This window comes from Mastigoproctus giganteus, chromosome 14 (assembly GCF_048544385.1).
Source record: "Mastigoproctus giganteus isolate SK-2022 chromosome 14, ASM4854438v1, whole genome shotgun sequence".
Classification (NCBI taxonomy): domain Eukaryota; kingdom Metazoa; phylum Arthropoda; class Arachnida; order Uropygi; family Thelyphonidae; genus Mastigoproctus; species Mastigoproctus giganteus.
Window position 1 is genome coordinate 62,399,301 of NC_143588.1, and position 24,925 is coordinate 62,424,225.

Genomic DNA, 24,925 nt, shown 5'->3' on the forward strand with positions numbered 1-24,925 from the left:
GTAAGCCTAATAAGCAGGGCATAGGGATGCTGAAATTCAAAATTTTTATAATAATAATATTTAATAAAAGTATCTCAAGTACATTTCTGTCTAGGGGTACAAAAAACCCTCTATCTGCATATGGTTTAAGGACATTATTATATTGCAAGTAAATGATGAAAATTAAATAGTTTTTAAAAAAATGAAGCAATTATTATATTGAATATCATTCGCTTTGCATTATGCAATGTAGTGATTATTCAGATCTTAAGTTAAGTTAATTATATATTATTTTAATTAGAAATATAGGAATTTTTCTTAAGAATAAATAATAAATTTATTCTTAAATAAATAAGATAAGTTAAATAAGATAAAAAAAGAATAAGATAAATAAGATAAGTAAGATAAATAAGATAAAATAAGATAAAATAAGATAAAAAAGAATAAATAAGATCTTTGTGAATAATTATAAAATTATGTTTGTATTCCTCTTAATAATTAAGTGTAATCTGAATATAATTATAAAAAAAAAGTTTGAAGTAGAGAGCAGAGCATTTCTGAAGAAAGATTTTAATTTCAGATGAATTTGAAGAAATTATCAAGCATACAACATTGCACGAGAAGATTCCTTTTGACTTTAAAGGCGAATTTATGCACCTGCACTTTGGTTCGGATAGGAAGCGGATTGTTAGCTATGAAGAGTTCACACAAGTTCTTCATGTAAGTGTACAGAAATTGTTTATTAAATATCTGTGTAGATAAACCATAGATAGCTAAAATAAAAACTATGATAGTGGTGTAAAAGGCATCATTTCAACTGTATCTCATGTTGTGATCATCCTTCATGAGTTACCACGTATTGCACTACCTCGAATAAGTAATGCTTCACTAATAGAGAAGACTATTGTTACTTATTCTCGGTGGGCACCACTACCTAGATGGTACCATTTCAAGGCTTGTTGGCCTTTTATCGGTGGGTGGACAGGTACCCTGGTACTGCAATCACGACGACCCAGTTGTGAAGTTAATCCCACAATATGAGAGATGACAAAGGTGTACTTGGTGATGCTATAATAGATAGCATCATAGATAACTCTTAAATGAAAACTACAATAGTAGCGTAAAAGGGATCATTTCAACTGTATCTCATATTGTGATCATTATTCATAACGAGTTACATGTATTGCACTTTTCATTATCTCAACTGTATCGCAATATGAGATACAGTAAATGATGCCTTTTACACTACTATTGTAGTTTTCATTTAAGAGCTATCTATGATGTATCTACACCGATATTTAATAGATAATTTTAAGCTCTTATAATATCCTTGTTGTATTTAGATTTATTATAGCATCATCATGTATACCTTTGGCATCTCTCATATTGTGGGATTAACTTCACAACTGGGTTGTCGTGATTGCAATATCAGGGTACCTGCCCACCCACTGATGAAAGGCCAAACAAGCCTTGAAATGGTGCCATCTCGGTAGTGGTGCCCACCGAGAATAAGTAACAATAGTCTTCTCTATTAGTGAAGCGTTACTTATTCGAGGTAGTGCAATACATGTTTAATCTCATATTGTGATCATCCTTCATAACTCGTTGTGAAGGATGATCACAGTATGAGATACAGTTGGAATGATGCCTTTTACACTACTATTGTAGTTTTCATTTAAGAGCTTTCTATGGTGTATCTTCACCGATATTTAATAGATAATTTTAAGCTCTTATAATATCCTTGTAATCTTATAATTTTAAGCTCTTATAATATTATTCCTCATTGTGTTAGATGTCACAAATTAAAATTTTTCTGCTTTCTCTGCATCATTTTGATAATAATAAATATATATAGTAAAATTTTTTTGTATGTTTTGAAATGTACACTCCTTGGCTCAAAATATAGGAAACCTCCCTGTTTATCTTGATTCAGTGCAACGGAAATATATTGGAATCAGAGAATCACACAGATGACACAATATAAAATTGAGAAGGGAAAACACATGATGTGTGGAGCAGAAAAAGGACTTCACAGGAGGGGGACTACAGCTTTAGGACTAGATTCTTTCAACCTATATCAAGGTATTTGTGGAGAACAGCACACAGTGAACTTCAAAATCTAGGATTCAGCAACCATTATCCTGCTTGTAAACCACTACTATTTATCTGCTGAAACTTTATTTACGTTCTTCTGTACAGAAGGTAGGGCTAGAGTGTACAGACAACTGGACAAGGTAATGGGGCCATCATGTGTCACTTCTATCGTGTAAATTTAAACCTTGTCTTATGTGTCTTAAAATTTATATGATACCTTTGATCATTCAAATCATGCTTATTGAATTCAAACTGTAAATCAGGCATGTGCAAGGCTTTAAGGTACTAAATCGATCATTTTTTGATACTTTGTATGTGCAATGTGTGCATGTAGGTGCACATGCACACCCTTAAATACAGGGTGGCCTGATTCATACAGTAGTAAATGAATGCTGAAATTACATATCACTCAGCTTTGCTCACACAGTGAGTCTTTCTTCTGTAATTCAGTTCATTACCAAGATCAGTTTGCTTATCTGTGACTTTCATGTATTCATTACATAATGGTCCAATCTGATTCCGTCTTTGTATTTGCATACACAAAAAACACCTTGTTCTCATTATTTAGTCTCTTAGCCAGTGATTTCTCATCAGTCTTTGCTAACCTAACCCTTTTTTTGTGGTATTATTACAGTTTAACTTATATCATAATAAATTTATTTTTCTAGATTATAATTTTAATTTTATTTGCAGGATTTTCACGAAGAACATGCACTTCAGGCATTTAGAAAGTTTGATAAAAAAAGAAAAGGATGTATTACAGCAATGGACTTTAGTGATATCATGATATCCGTGAAGAGTCATTTATTAAGTGAAGATGTGAAAAGAAATTTAGTGGCTGTAAGTAACCTTTAAGGTAGCTTCCACTCAAAAAATTTTTGAAAGTGACATGCTGTTGCATATATTGGCAGAAGCTTGTTTAATTAATTTTTCTATCAGCTTGCAGGAGGAACAGCTGGTCACACTGTTACGTTTCCATATTTCATGGCTTTTATGACATTACTCAATAACATGGAACTTGTGAAGAAAATTTATCTTTCCTTTACTAAAGGAAATACTCAATTGGAAGTAACCAAAGGTGAGAATTTCATTAAATGAAAATTGTGATAAATATTTCTGTTTGTAATTTCATATTGATTTTCTTATAAGATAATGGTCATTTGCAACTGTTTCTTTTTTGTTTATATCTGTAAAAATTAGCTGGTGTACTAGAACTTTTGTTGATGTCCTCTTATCTGATGTAATTGGGACCAGTGATTGGTCCCAATTACATTCATAAAGTCTGTTAAATGGGGAATCATAAAAAAGTATACATGCATACCTTAAGAATTTTATTTTCATTTATTTACATAACGTAGATGATGAAATGTGATATTTTGCATCATAGTTCGCTCTACTTTTTTTTTTATAAACATTACATTGTTAGCTGTTGAATCAGGCTGTTGTTCAGTATAATGTAAAGTTGTATCTAGGGTGTTTTTGTCTTCTGCATTAGAAATTTTTAGCTCTGGATTTGATTCAGTCTCTTTTTTCCTATATAGATCAATCTCTTTCCATCACAGCATGTATTATTTCTGCATTGTCCATAATTTCATTTTCCTCAGATCAGTTCTGATTTGTTGGAAAATGTATGTCTTGTAAATCTTAGGAATCTTCAATTTTTTCAGGACATTCCATTAACAGTGCTAATGTTGAGTCATAGTTTTTCTCCAAGTTTTAGTAAATGTTGAGCTTGGAATTTTGTTCCATGTTAATGCTGTATCATAAACATCTTTGATGTTGATAACTTTTAATAATTCTATAAGACCTGTATTTGTGTCTTCTATTTTTACTCAACTCAAAAATTTTTCACCTGTGTTGTCTCTTTAGACATTCTAGAACCCCCTTGATCCATAGTCTGGATCAAGCATGTTACATTTGGTGGTAAAAATATGACTTTTATGTCCCCTTTAGTTCCTCACAATTGAGATGTGGGAGAATATTATCCAAAAAAGGAATAGCCTTTTCAGGTAAGTTTATTTTCTTCAATTTCTTTATAGAAGGTACAAATTCATTTAGAAAACCATTCTTTGAATAATGTAGAGTCCACACATGCTGAGTTTGTGAGTATAGTAAACTGGTGAAGATAGACAGTTTACATTTTTACAAGCTCAAGAATTAGTTGATTTACCAACAACAAAATAAAAGTGGCAATTTGTGAGTTCTAGTTGTTTTGCTGTAGGCAGCTACTGTGATTCTTTGCTTTTTTTATATCTTAATACTGCAGACTTTGCTTTTTCTTTGCCATTTTTCTTGTAGGTAATGACTTATAATATAGATTTGTTTTTTCCATGTTGTAGATTTTTAATGTGTAGTTACGTAGTAGGAGTTTTATTAGGTAGTTAAGTTCTCACTCAGTTATTACAATTTTTATTAAAAAATTGTAATAACTGAGTGAGAACTACTGTTGTGAAACATAGAATGCAAAATCTTTCTAATTTTTTTTCTCCTCCCAATCATTTACAATTTTCTTGTTCACACCTAATTCAAGAGAAAATTTTCATAGAGACTCATGTTTATCAAGTCTTTCCAGAGCATCCAATTTAGTTTTCATAGAAATAACTCTTTCTTTTCTCATCCCATATTTCATTAATTTAGGTAAAATGTATTAAATTATGTACTGAAATTACAGTAACAAATACAGGTAACCCTCGTACAACATGGTACTTAGGCTCCTAAAAAATCTTTTGTAGTACAAAACCGTGTTATGTGGACTAAGAACCAATACAAAAAGGAGGGTTACGTGCCAAAGGCTAACAAAAATACACTTTTTTTTTATAACTATCATAATCTTAATTTTTATTAAAAAATTGTAATAACTGAACAAACGTCTTACAAACTGTTATAGATATATGTCAGATAATGTACATTCATTTAATTTTCTTCCTCTTCATTGCTGCTAAGCACAATAAAACGAGAATGTTTTCTCTGTTGTAGAATATCTTCACCTTCTGAACTTCCTTCTGCAGCATCTAGATTTTGTGTATCTTCTGCTTCTTAAAAAAAAATCAGTAATCTGGATTTGTTTGCTTTTGCTTGATAGATCTTTGTAAATTTCATGGTATGGAGCTAAGCATTTTTGAAGCTCCCTTTTGAATTTTGTGCTCCTTTCAGTCAAAGAATCTGCATTCAAAAAATAAGATGCTAAATGCTCAGCTAGGTTTATGCTTTCCTGTACGCTTTTTAGTGTAAAATTTGGAATTTTCATCTGTGCTATCATCCTCTGAATTGATTTGGTTTACCTCTAATGTCCTTTCTATCAAATCTGCTTTGCCAACCTCTTTCTACCAGTAATTTTTGAACGTCTTCAGTAGTCATATCATCAAATCCTTTCCCGCCTACCAACTTAGCAAGTTCTACTATCACACCCATTCCATTTTCTGCCAGTTCGACCGTATTTCCTGAATGAACTGACTCTGATTGTACATTTTTGCAACACTCATTTAATGTGACAGTTTTTTACTTCTTTGAGCGATAAAGCTATGATTCTGATACAGACCACAATTGAAAAATGTTTCCATGCCTCCTGAAGACATTCAATAGATTCGGAATCAATTTTTTCCAAATTCCATTGTTACGATTTTCTGATGTAATAGGTTTTAAAGGTAGATAATAATGCCTTGATCTAATGGCTGAATTAAAGAAGTTGTATTGGGTGGTAGGAGGATGACTTAAATCTTTTGGATGGCCTGGAGTGTATTATCCAATAGTAATAAAACTTTGAAATCTAGTTTTCCGCTTTAAATAGTTTCCACAGCTGGCATGAAACAATTTAGAAACTGTTCTTTAAATAAATCAGCAGTTACCCAAGCTTTTTTATTTGCTTTCCAATATACCGATAATGAATTTTTATTTACACCTTTCATTGGATCAGGATTAAAGGAGCTGTAAACCAGCATAGGTTTTATCGTGCAATCTCCTGATTCTTTACTCACATAAGTAATGTTACACAATCTTTTGATGTCTTAAAACCTGGTGCAGTTTTCTCTTTTTGTTTTAAATAAATGTTCTGTTGGGCATTTTTTCCCCATCAAAGACCTATCTCATCAGCATTGAAAACTTGATGTTGTGTGTATCTGTGCTTTATAATAATTTTTTGAAATTTCTCTTCATACTTCTTGGCTGCTTCATTGTCAACTGTGATGCACTTTCCCCTTGAATTCTTATGTTATGTAACGAGAAGCAGTTTTTAAATTGCTCAAACCAACCTTTACTGGCAATAAACTCCAGGTTAACAGAAGATTCTCCATTTTCTTTTAAATGGTTATAAATTTTTAGTGCCTTTTTGTTTAATTACATTGCCATCTAATGGGATCCATTTTTTACTGCTATGGTCAATCCAAATACTGAGTGATTTTTCCATTTTCTCAATTATTGGTGCTTGGGGATAAGCTGCCATATTTGCAGAAATGAAAGATCCTGCAACAACAGCAGTTCTGATTTTCTGTTAATTTTTTTCTTTATAGTTTGAATTGTTGCTTCATTTAAATTAAAATTTTTTGCAATGTATGACACTTCCCCTTTGTTAAGATGATCCAAAATTTGTATCTTTGATTCTAGAGAGTTTCTTTTGAATTGTGCTTTTTTACTTTCCTAGGGCAGATTTAGGACTGGAATTTAATTCACAACAAATAAATTATTCCAATATGGCTCTTAAGAATAAAGTTTAGTAGTACATATTTAGAAAAATTTATAAAGAATCAAATAAAAACCAAAATAACCTTACAAAATTACTGCATTCTTCAAAGTAGCAATTTTTTATAGTTGCAAAGAAGCATAAATTCAAAGCAGAGAACTTAACATGGAAATTTTCCAACAAAATAAAATATGAGGATTTCACAATTTTTTGCAAAACTACTAGTAAGTCAACAGTGCAGATTCACAAAAAAGAATGGGAATGTTGAAAAATTACATCCAACATAATAGCAGGGTTTCTCTGCACAAAAGCTCAAAAGTACAATGTTATGTGAGGTTTGCCGCAGTTCTCTAACTGTGTTAGAGTGAAACCGTGTTATATAAGTACCATGTAGTGCGAAGATTGCTGCAATTTATCAGTTGTGTTACAGCGAAACCATGTTGTAGAAGTACCGTGTTATATGGGGGTTGCCTGTAACGTGTTATTTCATACTGTCACAATCTTAATTTTATTTATATTTCATGGTCACTATGCCTCCATCCTCCTGCTATATATTTTTGCAATTTTTATTCCTTTAGTACTATTGCTATTTTTTAAATTTGTTATGTTAATTAGAATCGCTATTTAATTGTGTACTATTTTGTTGAGTTCCACATTTGTTCACACACTTTTCATATTAGCTTCTGTTATTCCATTATTTCATTTAGGAACTAATATACAGTCGATTCCAATTATTTGGGAAACATCGGGACTAGTGCATTTTAGCCTGATTAAGCGGCTGCCCCAATTATCCGAAGTTTCACGTAAATAGTTAAAAATACAAGGGATCCCCGCTTTACATTGGTTCACTGTTCGATCAAATCATGTTACAATGGACTCATCACAGTAAAGTACCGTTTACAATGTGTAGTAAGCGCCGGTCATTGTGATCACGTTTGTGAACTGAATTTTAATTCTAATAAACAGTGATTCTAATTAACAGGCTATAAAAGTAAAGATATATTAAGCACAAATTTACCCTTTATTATGTTACCAATTAAAAAATTAAATGATACGTGAAAATCAGAAGAATATACATGATAATTGGAATAATTAATACGTACTGTAATATGTACATACTAACTAGGTGACATTTGTGGGTGGGGGTTAAAATTTAAAACAATAAAAAGATAAGAAATCAATAACAAAGAACACGGTGCACACAAATTTCAAGGCGCCTCCGTAGCCAGGTGGGCAGGAGCAGCAGTGCGTAGCACACGCTTCTTGATTAGACCGGGGTTCGTGCCCATGACTACCAAATACAGAGGGTGCGGAAAGGTCAGGGAATGACCACCGCATATCCCCGGAGCAATATGGCCTTAGTTGCTAATGCTCCTAAAAACCAAATAACAACAACAACAAATTTCAAGTAACACGATACACGCAAGTGAGAATGGAGTAACAAGTTATGAAGCTTTAAAAATAGGAATGAAGAGAAGATTATGAAAATTAATTTTTTTATATGATTGAAGATGTCATATAAGTGTAAACACATTTCACCATAATAATCCACAGAATTCCAGTTATCAGTATTATTGCAAATTCAATAAGATCGAGTTTACTATCCGTTTATGATAGATTGCACTAACAGAAAAGCCCAATAAACAGGTGACTGCCAATTGTTTTTATTGTTTTATGGTTGTGACCTCCAGAAATCTGACCGAACCACGTAGTACGGTTGGAGACAATCGTAGGATAATCTCTAGTGCTGCGGTCTCCTGCCCCGATTAAATGGCATGTTGTCCCATTTAAGCGAAGTAAATCCTGGCTATTTTCTCGGTTGGGTTCTATTTTTTAAGATTTGCCCCAAATAAACGGCTGCCCTGATTAACCGGTGGCCCAAATAACCAGAATCCACTGTATTATATATGAGCTGAAATATTATGCCCTTGTCTCCATGAGTGGACACATCTCACAGCACCTAGAAGTGACATCACTGACTGGTGAAGCATATGGTGACAGCACAGGTAGTGTTTTTCGGTATGAAGCATGTGCAATGGAAAAGGGGAAGGACCCCCACAGTTTGAACGGAGAGTGATTTGTGGTGCTGGGAAGGGGTGCCAGCATCTAAGCAACCACAGGCATGGTAATTTTTTTTTTTTTTTTTTTGAGGGCTGCTGTAGTGTGAATGGTCTGAAGAGAGATGCACAGCGAACTGTCCAATGTGCTGGGATGGTGAGACCACCATTGACAGTCAAGGTGAATGGAGGTTAGTATATTCTTTCTGGGACAAAAGATGGCTCATGATCATTCAATTAGTGGCAGACTATAACTAGTGGTAATGCATTCTTCTTTTATCTGTTCACATTTCGACATTATGTTGTTTAGATTATTATCCAAAAACTGGCCATATCGATCTTAAGTATTCTGTATTTTGGATGTTATTATTATTATTATTATAATTATAATTAGCCATATGGTGCAAGGAAGCCTGAGGATTTTGCCGCATCAGCCAAAAAAAAAAAAAAATCTGAGTTACCCTGTGTGTGTGTGTGTGTGTGTGTGTGTGTGTGTGTGTGTGTGTGTGTGTGTGTGTGTGTGTGTGTGTGTGTGTGTGAGAGAGAGAGAGAGAGAGAGAGAGAGAGAGAGAGAGAGAGAGAGAGAACAAAAGTCAGAAGTAGAAGGGTACATGATGTACCCTTCTACTCACCCAGAAGTATGTTGCACCTATTACAGTATTTGGTCATGACTAGTTGCCAGGGGTTAGGATTTTTTTGGTGGGGGGAGAGGACACTATAGAATATTTGTAGTATTCCCTTTCCTGCTAGGTAATCCAATTGTGCTTTAAGCTTGTCAGATTCACTGCCTCCACGATCCAACCTTTATTCTTTGAGATTTTATATTTGTGTATTCTTGTTCATCTCTCTCTCTCTCTCTCTCACACACACAGAGGGAGAATAGACCTTCCTTATTCATTTTACTCAATCCCTTTAGTGCCTCAATTAGATTTTACCCTTAGATGTCTAGTTTTTCATCTTTGCAGTCTACACCCTTTATGCCAGGGGTGGCCAACCTAATCTGTGATGCAATTTACTTTTTTTCTTCAAAATGTGCCACGATCTAAAATTTCAAGAATTTCATTGCACACGGTTAAAAAAGTTAAAACATATTGAAAAATGTTGTATATAAATTTTAAAATTAAATACAATTCAGAATTCTTATTTTAAATTCATACATATTTAAATTTTTAATAAAGAATGTGTGCAAGTCCATAAGAGTAGAGTGATTCTTCGTCTTTATTTGTTTCAAATACGAAAAGGCTGATTCACATAGATATGTGGAACCAAAACAGGAATTTAAAAGTTTACTGCATTTTTTTACATTTGGGTACTTTTCTCGGCAAACATATTTCCAAAAACCTTTTTCTAATGATCTGGCTTTTAGAAATAATCGTTTCGCAACGTAATAATTTTATTTTCAAGTAATATTTTCTTCATGCGAAAATCTCAGCGATTTTTTTTCTGAAATTGTTTCACATCTAAGTCTACATTAAATGGATAAGAAATATATTGAACAATGCCTTCAATTGTTTTAAAATCACTGAATCTGCTTTAAAAATCATCCACAACCTTCTCAATTTCAGAAACATATTTCTCACTATTAAATTCAAAAACAGGATATTTTTGCAAATGATCTTGCATATTTGCAAAATGATCGGATTTTTTTCCCTTTTAGATCCTTAGCCATTGCCAAAAATTGATATTTATATGCAGAAATACTACTGATCATGTCAACCGCATTTTTATTTGTTCCTTGTAATTCCAAATTCAGATCACTTAATTTACTGGTAAAATCTGCCAAAAAGCCAGATCACACAACCACTCCGTATCTTGTAGCTGCTGATAATCATCTCCCCAAAAAAGTTTGATCAACAAATTTTTTAATTTCATTCAGCAAATTTCGAAATCTCTGCAGAGACTTACTCCGCTCAGCCACCTCACATCTGTGTGTAATATCAGATCTGGTTCATTTTCATCGAGTTGCATTTTGAAAAGTCTCCTTTGAAGAGATTGTCCTCTGATAAAATTTACGATTTTGAAAGCTATGTCCATAACACTTTTAGTATTTAATCTTTTTCTGGCTAATACTTGTTGCTGGTAACTCAAAAAATCTGGGAATTCATCATAATTTTGGCACAATGCATCCTTTATGATTCCCCATCATTGCTTTAGCTCCATCTGTTGTTATTGATGGGAGCTTATATAAAAAAAAAAAAAAGGTAAAGCGCAGCCATTATCAACCCACTGCAGGATGGAAGCCTCCCCAACAATTCATGCTGAGGGAAATGGACCATAATCTGCCACGCTGGTCCAGTGCGGGTTGGCAGATCGACCGTATTCAGCAGTCAGGGGCTTGAACCCCAGTCTACTCAAAGAGCGCGTGCTACTGCACTCCCGCTCCTGACCATTCGGCTATGGAGGCCCTTTTTTTCAATAAAATTTTTGAATGCGTTAAATATATCAAGACCTCTAGTGGCAGAATAATTGAAAACCATGCAAATAAAAACGAGCAATTGAGCTATATCACTGATGTCTGTAGTTTCATCCAGTTGTAAAGAAAAGGACACACTAGCAATATGAACATGCAATTGTTCGCTCACATTTTTACTCCTTTTTTCGATGCATCATGTCACAGTGAATAGCACTGTTACTTTCAGTTTTGTTCTAAAAATGCGTCTTTGATGAATTGACCATCAAGAAATGGTTTGCATTTTTTTTTTTGCAAGAAGATGACACTTTAAATGTGCCACGGTTGCTGCTTTAGATTGCAAATTACATAGGTGTCATGAAGAAATTTTGTTGTGCGAGTAATCTGGATTTAAGTTCTTTTAATTTATTTTTTCTCAGGTCACTATTAGGCAGAAAATCCGATCGGTATTTACCATGGAGTGCGTTGAAGTGCCTTTCTAAAATTCCCTTTTTTGAGTATAGCCACGGAAGCATTGCAAATCATTATTATTATATTATTTCTCCCTGATTGGGGGATTCCACTCCGTGACGGGTACTGCTACCAAGTACACAGGGTGGTTGTAATGTCTGGTGTTACTGTCAGTCAAGGAAATCTCTGACTATCCTACAGGTGTTCAGGATTGCAACTTTCTGGAGTTCCTTTTAGGTGTTCTCTGGGAGACCTATTGCTGCTAGGCTGCTATGTTAGAGTCTTTGGTACCAAACTGTTGATTGACACAATGATTGGGATGGTTGATACTTCTTCCATATGCCACATCTCCTTGATCTTGTGTCTCAGGTTCGTGTACTTCCTAATTTTTTCCTCATGGGTTTTCTGGACATTGCTAGTGTTGGGCACCGCTATGTCAATCAGGTAGGTAGCCTTTTCCATCTTGTCCACAAAGGTTATGTCCGGTCTGTTGTGCGGGATGGTGTTACCCGTTATTATGGTGCAGTCCCAATACAGCTTGTGGGTTCGAGTCTCTAGTACTGCTTGGGGTCCGTACTTGTAGTATGGTACACTTTCTTTGGTCAACTGGTATTTCCTCGCTAGCTTCTGATGTATTATCCTGGCTACCTGGTCGTGTCTATGAGTCTGGATGATCACCTTGCACCCCGCGGTGATGTCTTGGATCATTTCTGAGGCCAGGTGGCGTTGTCGACACGTGTCATCTGATATTCCGGGCTCCTTTGTGATGTATTTTCTATAGTTTCTGGTGTTGATTACCTGGTCTTGGATGGCCAGCATGAATCCTTCAGTCTCGGGGAAGAGCGTCCTGCTTGTGAGCCATGCATTGAAAGCAATGTTATCATTGGAGGTCATCGTAGTGTCTGCCATGGAGTGTCTTCTCTGCCCATCTTTCTGACTTCATTTCTTGTACCATCTGGGCAGGAGGGGTTTCCTCGCTTAGGTTGAGTTGGGTACACCACTTATCTATCTTCCTTATGGCCTGGTGGAGTGGTGCTGTGTTGTTCTCGAAGTAATCCTTCAGGTTAACTATCGCTGTTTTCTGTTGTTCTATCAGGCCCCTTCCTCCCTCTTTCCGAGGTATTGTTATTCTCTCCACTGCTGACTTCAGGTGGTGTTGGCGGCTCTTGATCATCATTGTCCTTGTCTTTCGCATGATATCTTCTACTTGGTGTTAGTCCAATCTATGATCCCGAATGTGTATGTTAGTACTGGAGCTGCATAGGTGTTTATGGCTTTAGCTGTGTTCCCTCTGTTCAATTTTGCTTTCAGCGGGCTTCTGAGTCTCTGATGATATTTTTCGGTCAGGCACTTCTTGATTTCCTTGTGTTCTAACTGCTCAGCCTGCATCATCCCTAGGTATTTGTAGGTCTCTCCTTCTGTCATAGCTTCGATCTCTTTACCAGTCAGCAGCTGGTAGTTTCGGCCAACTAATTTTCCCTGCTGCAGTTTGTGAATTTTGCATTTTTCTAGACCAAATTCCATCCTGATATCCTTGCTGAATTCTTCGGTGATCCGGAATAGTTGCTAGAATTGCTTCTCGGTTGCCGCGTAAAGCTTGATGTCATCTATGTACATCAGGTGGGTGAGGGTGTACAGGTTCTTTCTTCCTTCTTTGAGGTTATATCCATACTTGCTGCTGTTGAGCATGGTGGATAGCGGGTTGAGTGCTAGACAGAATCATAGTGTGCTCAGAGCATTGTGATGTTCTCGACTTAATGGTGGTACTCCATTTCACCATTGTTGCTCCTAGGAAGTTTGTCACTATCGGATTGACCTTGTAGTAGATCTTCCGGGTCTCTATTAGCCAGCTATGAGATATGGAGTCGAAGGCCTTGCGGTAATCGATGTAGGCCCTGTATAGGTTGTGGTTCTTCTTGAAGGCTTGCTTCATAACTGTGGCACCTATGGTTAATTGCTCCTTGCATTCTTTGCTCCTCCGCTTGCATCCTTTCTGCTGTTTGGCCATTATGTTCTGACTCTCTAAGTGGTCTGATATCTTCTTAGTTATGCAGCTGGTCAGGATTTTGTACATCGTTGGGAGGCATGTGATTGGCCTGTATTTCGCCGGGTTTCCTGTATCTTCATCTTTAGGCTTCAGATATGTGACTCCTTCAGTAAGAAACTTTGGGATTGTCTCCGGGTGCCTTATCATTCGAGTGAACTGCTCTGTTAGGAGCTTGTGTGTGCGGGTGAGCTTCTTGTACCAGTGGTTGTGGATGTTATCAATTCCTGGGGTTTGCCAGTTGTGGGTGTTCCTGATCGACTGTTTTACTTCTTGAATCTCTTGTATGTCCTTGGTTTTCTTCCGCTCTACTTCTATCCAGGGTGCCCTGCTGTTATGCCTTACTTCACTTCTCCAGATATTTCCCCAGAACTTCTTGATCGTCTTCTTCTCGGGTGATCCGTTTCCTGCTTTCTCATCTTCACCCAGTTTCCTGTAGAAGGCTCTTTGGTCCTCATCGAAGATTCGATTGTTTATTTCCTTCTGGGAGCTCTCTTTGTATCGGTGTAGTCTCTTGCTGAGTGCGAGGAGGTTCTGCTTCAGTGTGTCCAAATATTCTCCTATTCTCTGATTTCTGGTCTCATGTTTGCTGTAGATGCTGTCTCTTGCGGATGCTCTTCACCTTTCCACTCAATTTCTTACTTCTATTACCCTGTTTGTACTGGGTCAACTGACCTATTTTGACTCTTAATTCTTCTATCTTCTGCTAAAGTCTTCTTTCCCAAGCTGGCTGTTCCTTCTGTTTTCGGTTCTTTTGCTGCTGGTCTCTCGTTTCTTTTTCATTAATCCTAGTGGCTGCTATGGCAGCATAATAATAATAATTACCATTATTATTATTAGCTGTATGTTGCAAGGAATCCTGAGGTTTATGCTGAACCAGCCAGGAAAAAAAAAAAAAAAAAAAAAAAAACCTGAGTTACCCTGAGAGAGAGAGAGAGAGAGAGAGAGAGAGAGAGAGAGAGAGGAATCACCAAGAAAAAGAAAGATGATATCCATCTCAGGACCCTGGGTTTGCCAAGCCCATACTCACCAGATGTATCAAAAAAGTATTCTAGTTCCCACTCTTGATGAAAATGATATGTTTTACTCTTTTTCGCAGTATTCATTTTAAATCAAATCAAATTAACATATAAGTACTGTCCCGTTATAAGAATTCCACACATACACATGCTCACCACAATGTAACTGCGTGAATTTTCACTAGACAAGCTTAGCGGTTTCACAGCAACAAGAGTAGTCCCGTGGATTTTAATGAGTGTATGCAGTGGGGCACTTAAAAATAATAATAATAATAACATTTAGATTTTGACTAATCTATTTATATTATTATTATTATTAGCCATATGGTGCAAGGAAGCCTGAGGCTTCTGCTGCACCAGCCAAAAAAAAAAAAAAAAAAGAAGGGAATCGCCAAGAAAGAGAGGAATGATGATATCCAGCTCAGTACTCTGGGTGTGCCAAGTCCATACTCACCAGATGTTGAGCCCCTGGGGATCTTTTTTATATATATTTAAAATTCATCATGATTTACCAAAATTAAAACCGCGATCGACTTGTTGGCTGCCCCTGCTCTATGCTGTTCATCACTTGTGCATTGTTTTGCACTTGTCACCATTCTTTGAATCCTCTGCACATGTTCTGTCTTTTTAGGTGCAGTTTCCAGACCTGAATACAATATTTCAATTGCATTCTAACCATTGCCTTATAAAGATGGATAATAATGTCCTTCTCCCTACTAGCGAAGGTCCTGTAAATCATAGTATAGAACCATGTGCCTTCCTCATTCCTAGCAGCCTGTTTACACTGCATGGAAAATTTCATGTTAGATTGAATTACAACACCCTAAGTCTTGTCTTGAACCACTCTTAGTCCCCCCCCCAAAGCTTATATGAGACTCTAGGATTTCTGTTCCCTAAATGCATAGCCTTAGTTGCCATTTTTTGGATCGCATATGTAACTGATCCAAGTATTTTTGAAGCATTGAAGCAACATGGCCTGTCTCAAATTGTTAGTCAGCCACCCCTTCTTGCCTTCAAATCATCAGCAAACTTTTGAGAGCTTACTTCAGATACCCTTGTCAATATCATTTATAAAAATTAGAACCAGGAAAGGACCCAGCACTGATCCCTGAGGAATATCATTTGTTATTATGCTAGCCCACCCCAAAGGTTGACCATTTATGATAACCTTCTCTCATTTCTTTTAACCAACTAAATTTATCCAAATTTAGGTTTGGATATTTCTCTTCTTCTTCCAGTCTTCATAGGTGCCTCCGTAGCTAGGTGGGAAGGAGCAGCAGTGCGTAGCACACGCTTCTTGATTAGACCGGGGTTCTAGCCCGTCACCACCAAATATGGAGGATGCGGAAAGGTGAAGGGAATGACCATTGCATATTCCCAGAGCAATATGGCCTTAGTTGCTAATGTTCCTAAAAACCAAATAACAAACAAACATCCAGTCTTCATAACAGCCTTCCATGAGAGATAGTATGAAAAGCTTTACTAAAGTCTAGATACGTAATATCAAATTGTTATCTGCATTCATCTGTTTAATAACTGCACGATAGTAATTTACCAGATTAGTCAGGCATGACCTCTCCTTAACAAACTCATGTAGGAATCTGTTCAAGATTCCATTTTTGTACAGGTGGTCTCGAGTGGCATCCTTAACCATAAACTCTGTGATCTTCTCTGCCACAGGAAGTCAAACTCATTTTCCTACAGTCAGTCCTCGTATAACACACGTTTACATTACACGAATTCGATCATACACGATTTATAAATATGGGAACGATATCTTATATAACACGAACCGAATTCGCTTATGCACGATTCGCCTTTGTGTTTACAAGAAATGGAGAGAAGATTCTGAAAATGTATTTATGTTTTTTATATCAGTGAAGGGGAAACACATTTCACCATAATAACGTAAAAACCAACACAATTCCAGCTATCGGTATAATCGCAAATGCAATTAGATCTAGTTTACTACCAGTTTATAACAGATTCCACTAGCAGAAACGCAACTGGAAATTGTTTTTATTGTTTTATGGTAGTAACCCACAGAAATGTGCTTTAGTAAAATGTGAGGTGTTAATAGTGTATCTCTGCCTTTATGGTGTTGTTTATTCAGTTGCTACACGCGCGCAGCTTTGTTTATGTGTATCAAGCATGCCTCCTCGTTTTGTAATTGTGCTTTATTCCCTAAAAATGAGTAAAATACTTAAAAGGTGTGAAAAGGAAGTGTCCTGGTGACGACACTGCAGATTCAGAGAGAAAAAGAAAAGCAATATCGATAAACAGAGGTGGACTGGGTCAAAAATTCTTACCCGGGAAAATTTGTAGTGGCCTCATACTATGGCTTATGGCCAAAATAACACCGGCCTCCGGCCCACCGGGGTTTTCCCGGTAAGGCTTATGGCCAGTCCGCCTCTATTCATAGAGAAAAATATGAAATTGTGAAACGCTTTGAGCGAAATGAAAGACCATGTGATATTGCACGTGCTACAGACCTAAATGAGGCAACACTGGGAATTACAAAGAATGCAGAGAAAATAAAAAAAAACTTTCATAGCAGGAACTACTCAAAGTGTAATTAAAATCCATTAGATTAAGACAAAGAATTGGAAGAGATACAACAGCTGTCAACTGCTTGGATCGAAAATCAAATAAAAAACAAGTTTGCTTACGATAGAAGTTGTAATAAAATACGTAAGTATTTTATTATGATTATTTATTGTGTTTGTTGATGTTTTGGTTACAGATGTGTGTTCAATCTTGGGTGGTCGGCACCTAACCCTATTTTTACCATAGGGCCTGTTGTTTATATTGCATGATTTTGCATTGCACGAGGGTTTCTAGGAACACAACTATTGTGCTATACGAGGACGACTGACTGTACTTACCTCTTTGGCACCATTTTTGTGGATTGCAGAGACATTAGTGCATCTGGAGTCAAGCCAAATATGGAGGATGCAGAAAGGTCGGGGAATGACCATCGCATATCCCCGGAGCAATATGGTCTTAGTTGCTAATGCTCCTAAAAACCAAATAACAAACAACAAACAAACTGGAGTCAAGTGATGCTCTCATTAGCATTCCCAACAGTGTGATACACTTGTGCAGTCTTATTAATTACAACTGAATATATGGTGCCTCCATAGCCAGGTGGGCAGGAGCAGCAGTGCATAGCACACGCTTCTTGATTAGACTGGGGTTCGAGCCCGTGACCACCAAATACGGAGGATGCGGAAAGGTCAGGAAATGACCACCGGATATCCCCGGAGCAATATGGCCTTAGTTGCTAATGCTCGTAAAAACCAAATAACAACAACTGAATATATACCATCTTTCCCTGGAGTGTTGCTCTCCTTTAATCTCTGTGGCTTTTTTTAACAAATTCTCTGAATTCATTATATCACTTATTTTTTAGTAGTCTGAGACCTTAACACCCCAGAATTTATATCTTTCTTTTGACTAAATATCAATGAGACTTATCCATTCAACTCATCTGCTATGTCTTCAGAGCCTTACTATGAACTTTCATTACAACCAATTAAGGGACCTGTTGGATTTACTTTTTTCTTTTCTGTGTTCCTCTTTGCTATTAATTTTCTTATAATCAGCTTTTGCTTGTCTTCCTCCATCAGTGATTTTGTTATTATTCTCTTATAATACTTATACAAATCAGTCGTATGATTGTCTGTAACTGTCTCATGCTTGTTTCTTTTTGCTCTAACCCTTAACCTCAACTTTCATCCATTTGTCATCTTTCATTTATGGAATATAACCACTGGTACAATTTGTGGCTTCAAGGATAAATTCCTTGAACTTTCCTATGTTGTTTATGTATCTTGTCACCACATAGTAGTCACTCCAGTTAATTGACCCCAAGAAATATATCATTCCATTATAGCTTCCCCCCCCCCCCTCTCTCTCCCTCTCAAATTTGAATTTCTCGCCTTTACCTTTGACTACATAGGTTCCTTTAGATATAATCTGTTTTATGGTGTTGTGGTCACTCCCCACTATTGGTTCCTTCACTGTGAAGTTTTTGATACAGTTAGGCTCCTTAGTGAGAATTAGATCTAGAATATTAGAGCCTCTTGTATTCTCTCAGACATACTGGGATAAGTAGCAATCATTCACTTTGTTCAAGAACAGACCAGAAAAATACACTATATGTTATAATATAGTATATTTCTGGTCCGTGTTCCACCCTATAAGAAATAGGTTGAATTCACCCATAATGAGATGGTCATACTTGCCATTCAAATTACTTGAAGAGATTTTTGTCATACTCCTCAGTGTTATTTGATCTATAACATGCCCCTATTCTTATCTTTCCTTTACTGCAAGTCATTTCACACCACGCTGACTCAACATCTGCCATTGCCTTACTCTGACTCAGCGAGGTTCTTTTCCCCCCTAACAATTTGATTAGAGGCATCACTCCCTCATGCTCTGTCCTTCACTGTCTTTCCTTAAGACACAGTATTCACCAAAATGAAATTCATCTCATATCTGAGTGGCACCATGTCTCATTAAGCCCAACCACCCCACCATTACTTGCCCTAATCAAAAGCTCAAATTCATTTAATTTGTTTACAATACTCCTGCATTACTGTATAGACAAATTAAGTTTTTTACTTTTGAAAACCCTGATGCATCCCTTGTGGTTACTTAAAAGTGATTTTTCCATGTGGTCCTAAAATTTCTGTTGGATTTTAGCATTAGCATTAGCATTAGCATTAGTAGAGGCATTTGATGCAAGAAAGCAAGCTTATGCAGCATCAGCCAAAAAACAAAAAAAAAAGAAAAAACCCACTTCCACTTCACCCCTCTGTTCGTTCAAAATACCTGTCCAGCTGAGCCTTAAACTTATTTAGGCTATCAACCTCCACCACAAGGGATGGAAGTCTGTTCCACCAACCAACCACCCGCTGGCTAAAGGCAAATTTCCGCACGTCTATCCTACATCTGTCTTTCCTCAATTTGAATTTATGCCCTCTCAGGTGATTTTTCTGAGCTAGAGGAAGAATCCCATCAGCATTGAGCATGCTTAAACCATTCAAGGCTTTATACACCTCTATCAGATCACCTCGCCAGTGCCTAGTCTCCAGACACTGTAATTTGCAAAACTTAAGCCTTTCTTCGTAAGAGCACCCCTTTGTTCCATTCACTAATCTTGTTGCCCTTCTCTGTACTCGTTCCAGCAGCTCTACATCCTTCTTGAAACGAGGCCTCCAGACCTGTATACAGTACTCTAGGTGTGGCCTGACCATCGCCTTATACAATGGAATAATCACCTCCTTATCCCTGCTGGAAAAATTCCTGTATATCATTGACAATACTCCATGAGCTACTCTTGCAGCCCGTCTGCACTGCTCAGAGAACTTCATATCTGCCTGCACAACCACCCCCAAGTCCCTTTCATTCTCTACCACTGTCAGTGTAGTACCACAGAGTTGATACGTTGCTCTGGGGTTGCTGTTTCCCATGTGTAGTACTTTACATTTGTCAATGTTAAACTTCATTTGCCACCTCTCAGCCCATCTGCTCAACCTTTCCAGATCCTGTTGCAGCAGCATAGTGTCAGTAGTGTCCTTGACAACCCTGCCAACCTTTGTATCGTCTGCAAACTTGGACATTAAGCCCGATATACCATCATCAATATCATTTATAAATACAGAAAACAATAATGGACCCAACACTGAGCCCTGAGTGCTTTGCTTCTATTACACTTTTCTTTCCATTGTTTGAGGTTGTTAATGGCTAGACACAAGTAAGAGAGAGAGAGAAAGATCCTAGTAGCTGACTTGCACTGCTCAGAGAACTCATATCTGAGTGCATAATTACACCCAGGTCCTTTTCATTCTCAGTGTGCAGTGTTCTCTCCTGAAAATTTTGCCAGCCGGGTGGGGAACTGTAATACTTCTCAATACAGTAATACCCCGACTTACGCGAACTCAGATTTTTTTTTTTTTTTTTTATGAAAACCCCAAACACAAAAGGTATCAAAACCTATAGTACATAGTACCGTGCATGGGTTGAAAGAGAAGTATGGGGGGAGGGGGATGCCGGAAACTTTGCTCTAGAGACTAAACATGGGTTTCACCACTTCAAGCCTACGTGGTTCTTGATTTTTTTTGTTTGGCAACACTGCCACCCACTATCTTCAAGGTCGTTTTTCATATGCTATCGATATACAGTGCGACGGTGGAGAGTCAGGGTGAAAGATGAACAAAGTTCAACTTTTCTGCCGCATGAGCTGCACACATATACAAGAATTTGTATTCCAACTGTCATATTTATGTGTGCGTTCGAATTCGTGCTCAACTTTTGTCGGAAATTACATCGTTTTTACGAGAGAAATGGATCGCGTCAGTCGAGCTATATATCGATGGCATTTGAAAAATGACCCTCAGTGTTTCTCTTGCTATGATACGCATCGTACGTGTTTTTGCAAACTCTACGTGCACAATTACGATTCTACGATCGATGAAAGTTAAAGATTGTTTTGTTATACGTTTTCTAAACCCTCAAAAAAATGATGTCATTCAAACGAAGTATATCTGATTCTCCTGCACCCAGTAATAAAAGGAAAACGATATCTTTGGAATGTAAACTTAACATTATCAAGGATTTTGATAGCAGAATGAAAATTTGTGAATTGGCAAAGAAGTTTAAGCCACCGGAATCCACAGTAAGGACAATCATAAAAGATAAAGAAAGAATTCTTGAAGCGGTGAAAAATGCTCAATCCTTGAACTCAAGCACAATTCGTAAACGTCATGGTATTATTGCTGAAATGGAAACAATGCTGAAATTATGGTGTGATAATCAAGTAAAAGTGAAGAATTGTCCAGTCGATCAGAACACTGTGCTATCAAGCTAAGCTGATTTTTGAGAGGTTGAAAGAAGAAGCTGGGGAGGCGGGCAAAGATGAAAACTTTGTAGCTAGTAATGGTTGGTTCAACTGATTTAAAACTCGCTGTAACTGGCACAGTATCGCGGAGAGTGGAGAGGTGGCAAGTGCCGATAAAGAAGCTGCGTCTTCTTTTCCTGAGACACTCAAGGCTGTGATAGAAGAAGGTGACTATAGCAGTGAAACATTTAACGTGGATGAGACTGGCCTGTTCTGGAAGAAGATGCCTAAAAGAACTTTTATCATGCGTGACGAAAAAAACTTTCCAGGCTTTAAGGTTTCCAAAGACCGATTGACAGTGATGGTCAATCGGTCTTCCGAAAACCCAAGAGTTTTAAAAAATATATCTAAAATTAGCTTACCAGTGATTTGGAAGTCAAATCATAAAGCTTGGGTGACAGCTTCTGTTTTTGAGGACTGGTTTGGTCACCACTTCATACCTGAAGTCGAACGTTATTACAAGTCTAAACAGATTCCATTTAAAGTGATGCTTCTTATTGACAATGCACCCGGTCACCCTCCTGCCACCCTAATTAATTTTGACCCACGTGTGAAAGTTGTGTTTTTTTTCCTCCAAACACAACCAGCTTGCTTCAACCGATGGACCAGGGAGTCATCAAAACATTCAAGGCTTACTACATGAGGCGTTCGTTTGCGTGTCTGAATGAAGCTATGAGACAAAATAGAAAGATATCTGTTAAAGACTTTTGGAAACAATTCAATGTTTTAGATGCCATAAGAATCATTGAAGAATCTTGGGATGAAATTCACAAAAAAACATTGAATGGTGTCTGGAAGAAACTTTGTCCATTTTTTTTCAAAAACGAGACGAAAACAATGCCAGAAACTGATCATGTTGCTCATGTGATAGAAGTTCTTAATCTTGCCAGACAGTTAGATTTGGAAGTCACTGGTGACGATGTCAATGAGCTGTTGGATTCACATAGTCAGGAGCTGACAATGAATGAGCTCATAGAGATGCATGAGCAAAACGTCACTGAAGTATCTGACACTTCAGACCCAGTTCCACCAGAAAAGCACATGACAATTGCAAGCTTGACAGAAGATCTCAGCTCAATTTGAAAAGGGCTTAAAAATTTTAGAAAACATAGACTCCAATGAAGAATGCTTTATTGCTACGAAGAAATTCTGTGTGAAAAAAAGAAGGCGCTGTGTCGTCAGACAAATTTGTTAGATTTTATGAAGCCATCGACATCGAAATAACTTTTTTACGTAACTCATTTATTTTTTTAATACATATTTTGTATCAATCTCCCATCTATAAAGAACTGCAATTTTATTAAATATTTTTCTTCTAAACTAGTGTTTTTGTTAGTCCTTGGTCCAAATTAAACAAAATTTATATGCAAAGTTGTACCCCGACTTACACGAATTCGGCTTTAGCGATTTTCGTCGGACCCACCTATCGCGTAACTTCGGGGTATTACTGTATTATAAAATTTTCTGTTATTTATAAATGTGACTTAAGCAATCCAGAGCGAAAATTAATTGCATAATTTAAAATTATATGCTCTTGTCGCATTGACTTCTATCGCATAGTATGTTCAAATTAATATTAATCAAGATCAGTGAGCAGTACTGCAAGAATCGCTTAAATTTTAGCCAGGCGGTGTGCCCATTCGATAGGTCCTGGAGAGAACACTGGTGTGGTACCACACAGTTGGGTATATTATTCTGAGATTATTGCTACCCATATGCAATACTCTGCATTTTTCCATGTTAAACTTCAGTTGCCACTTCTTAGCCCATCATCCTACTTTTTCTAGATCTTATTGCAGTATTATACCCTGATTACTTATTAACCACCCTACTAGTAATTGTATCATCTACAAACTTAGACATTTAGCCTAATATATCGTCAGCAGTATTTTTATAAATATTGAAAACAACAGTGAGCCCAGCACAGAAATCTGTGGGAATCCACTAATAACAGTAGTCCAAGAGGATCAGTGTCCATTGATAACCATTCTCTGCCCATCTCCCATTCAACCATCCTTTTATCCATAACAGTAACTTGCCTGTAATGACTACTCCAATTTTACGGCAGTCTTTATGTGGAACAGATCAAATGCTTTTCTGAAACCTAAGTATATGATGTCAAAATTAATTTTTACATCCAGTTCCTCTCTTACTGTGTCATATTATCCAGTTAGTATGGTCAGACAAGATTGCTCTTTAACAAGTCTGTGCTATGACTGCTGTATAACTGCATTTCAGCCTGAATGGTCCTGCATTACTTTAACCCTGTAGTTGTGGCGATACACCTGTGAAGTGTAATTCAAAAATAATGCGCCTGAATTAATCATTGGTTGAAGATTAAAAATCTGTGATTTTTCTTTGCCTTCCTAAATTTAGACGAATTTTCATTTAGTATGGTTGTTGGATTTTTATTTATTGTTTTTTTAGAGTTACAGCTAGCAGGTACAGCCTCCCCCACCAGTTTTAGGCATAATCTAGAGGTCGTAATTGATAACAAAATTATAGCAAATAATTTTGTTATTTTGACTAGTAAATCTAAATAAGAGACTAGTAAATCTCTTGATTACTAGTCATTCAGTTATGCCCATCACTGTTTTTAACTTGTAGTAGTAGGCATTAACGTGGGGAACGACTAATTATGTGTTTGTTTCTAGAGCAAGTTATAATCCCATGTGATCTCATGCTTATTAACAGTTTCTAATATTTGTAAACTGTCTTTTTTTTTTAAGATTAATTTGAAATGTTTATTATTTTCGAATAATGAACATGGAAACATGGAAAGCAGTAATCACTAGGGATAGAGAGTTAGCAACATGTGTAATATTCAAAATTCACTTGTTTTATGGTGCTGTAAATTCAAAATAAATTTTAATATGAAGCAAATAATGGCATCATGTATATGCATATTTTAAAAAAAAAATTTTAAAACTATACATATAATAAGCATAAATATACATGCATATGTATATTTTAAATTTTGAATGTATCATGGTTTTTTAAACAGGAAAATGAAGAAGCTGATAGGTTCATCTTTATATTTTATGCCTGTAATGATTTTTTTTTTTTTAAACAGAATTAGTATTTTTTGCATTTTAGATGTTTTTATTAAAAACTAAAATAATTCATATAGTAAGTATTGCAGTCCATTTAGGAAAGATGAAATATTGGCATATTCCAAGAATTGCAAAAACCCATACATTTTTTCTGAAATTAAAAAGAAAGTTTTGGCCTGTCACAAGTAGGGCCACTTATTTCTAACAATTGTGAAGTGCTGTGACTACACAGTTAAC

At 36.5% G+C, this 24,925-nt stretch overlaps 1 protein-coding gene across 4 annotated transcripts in view; it reads left to right on the forward strand.

The window, feature by feature from the left end:
- The window catches only part of aralar1 (calcium-binding mitochondrial carrier protein aralar1), a 338,725-nt gene that overhangs the window by 151,438 nt on the left and 162,362 nt on the right, over positions 1-24,925 (forward strand). For all 4 annotated transcript variants that reach the window (XM_090388800.1, XM_090388801.1, XM_090388803.1 and 1 more), the window contains 3 exons: positions 560-699; positions 2,767-2,913; positions 3,013-3,151. In XM_090388800.1, the coding sequence (XP_090244926.1) occupies positions 560-699; positions 2,767-2,913; positions 3,013-3,151 (426 nt within the window). The remainder of the gene's footprint in view (positions 1-559; positions 700-2,766; positions 2,914-3,012; positions 3,152-24,925) is intronic.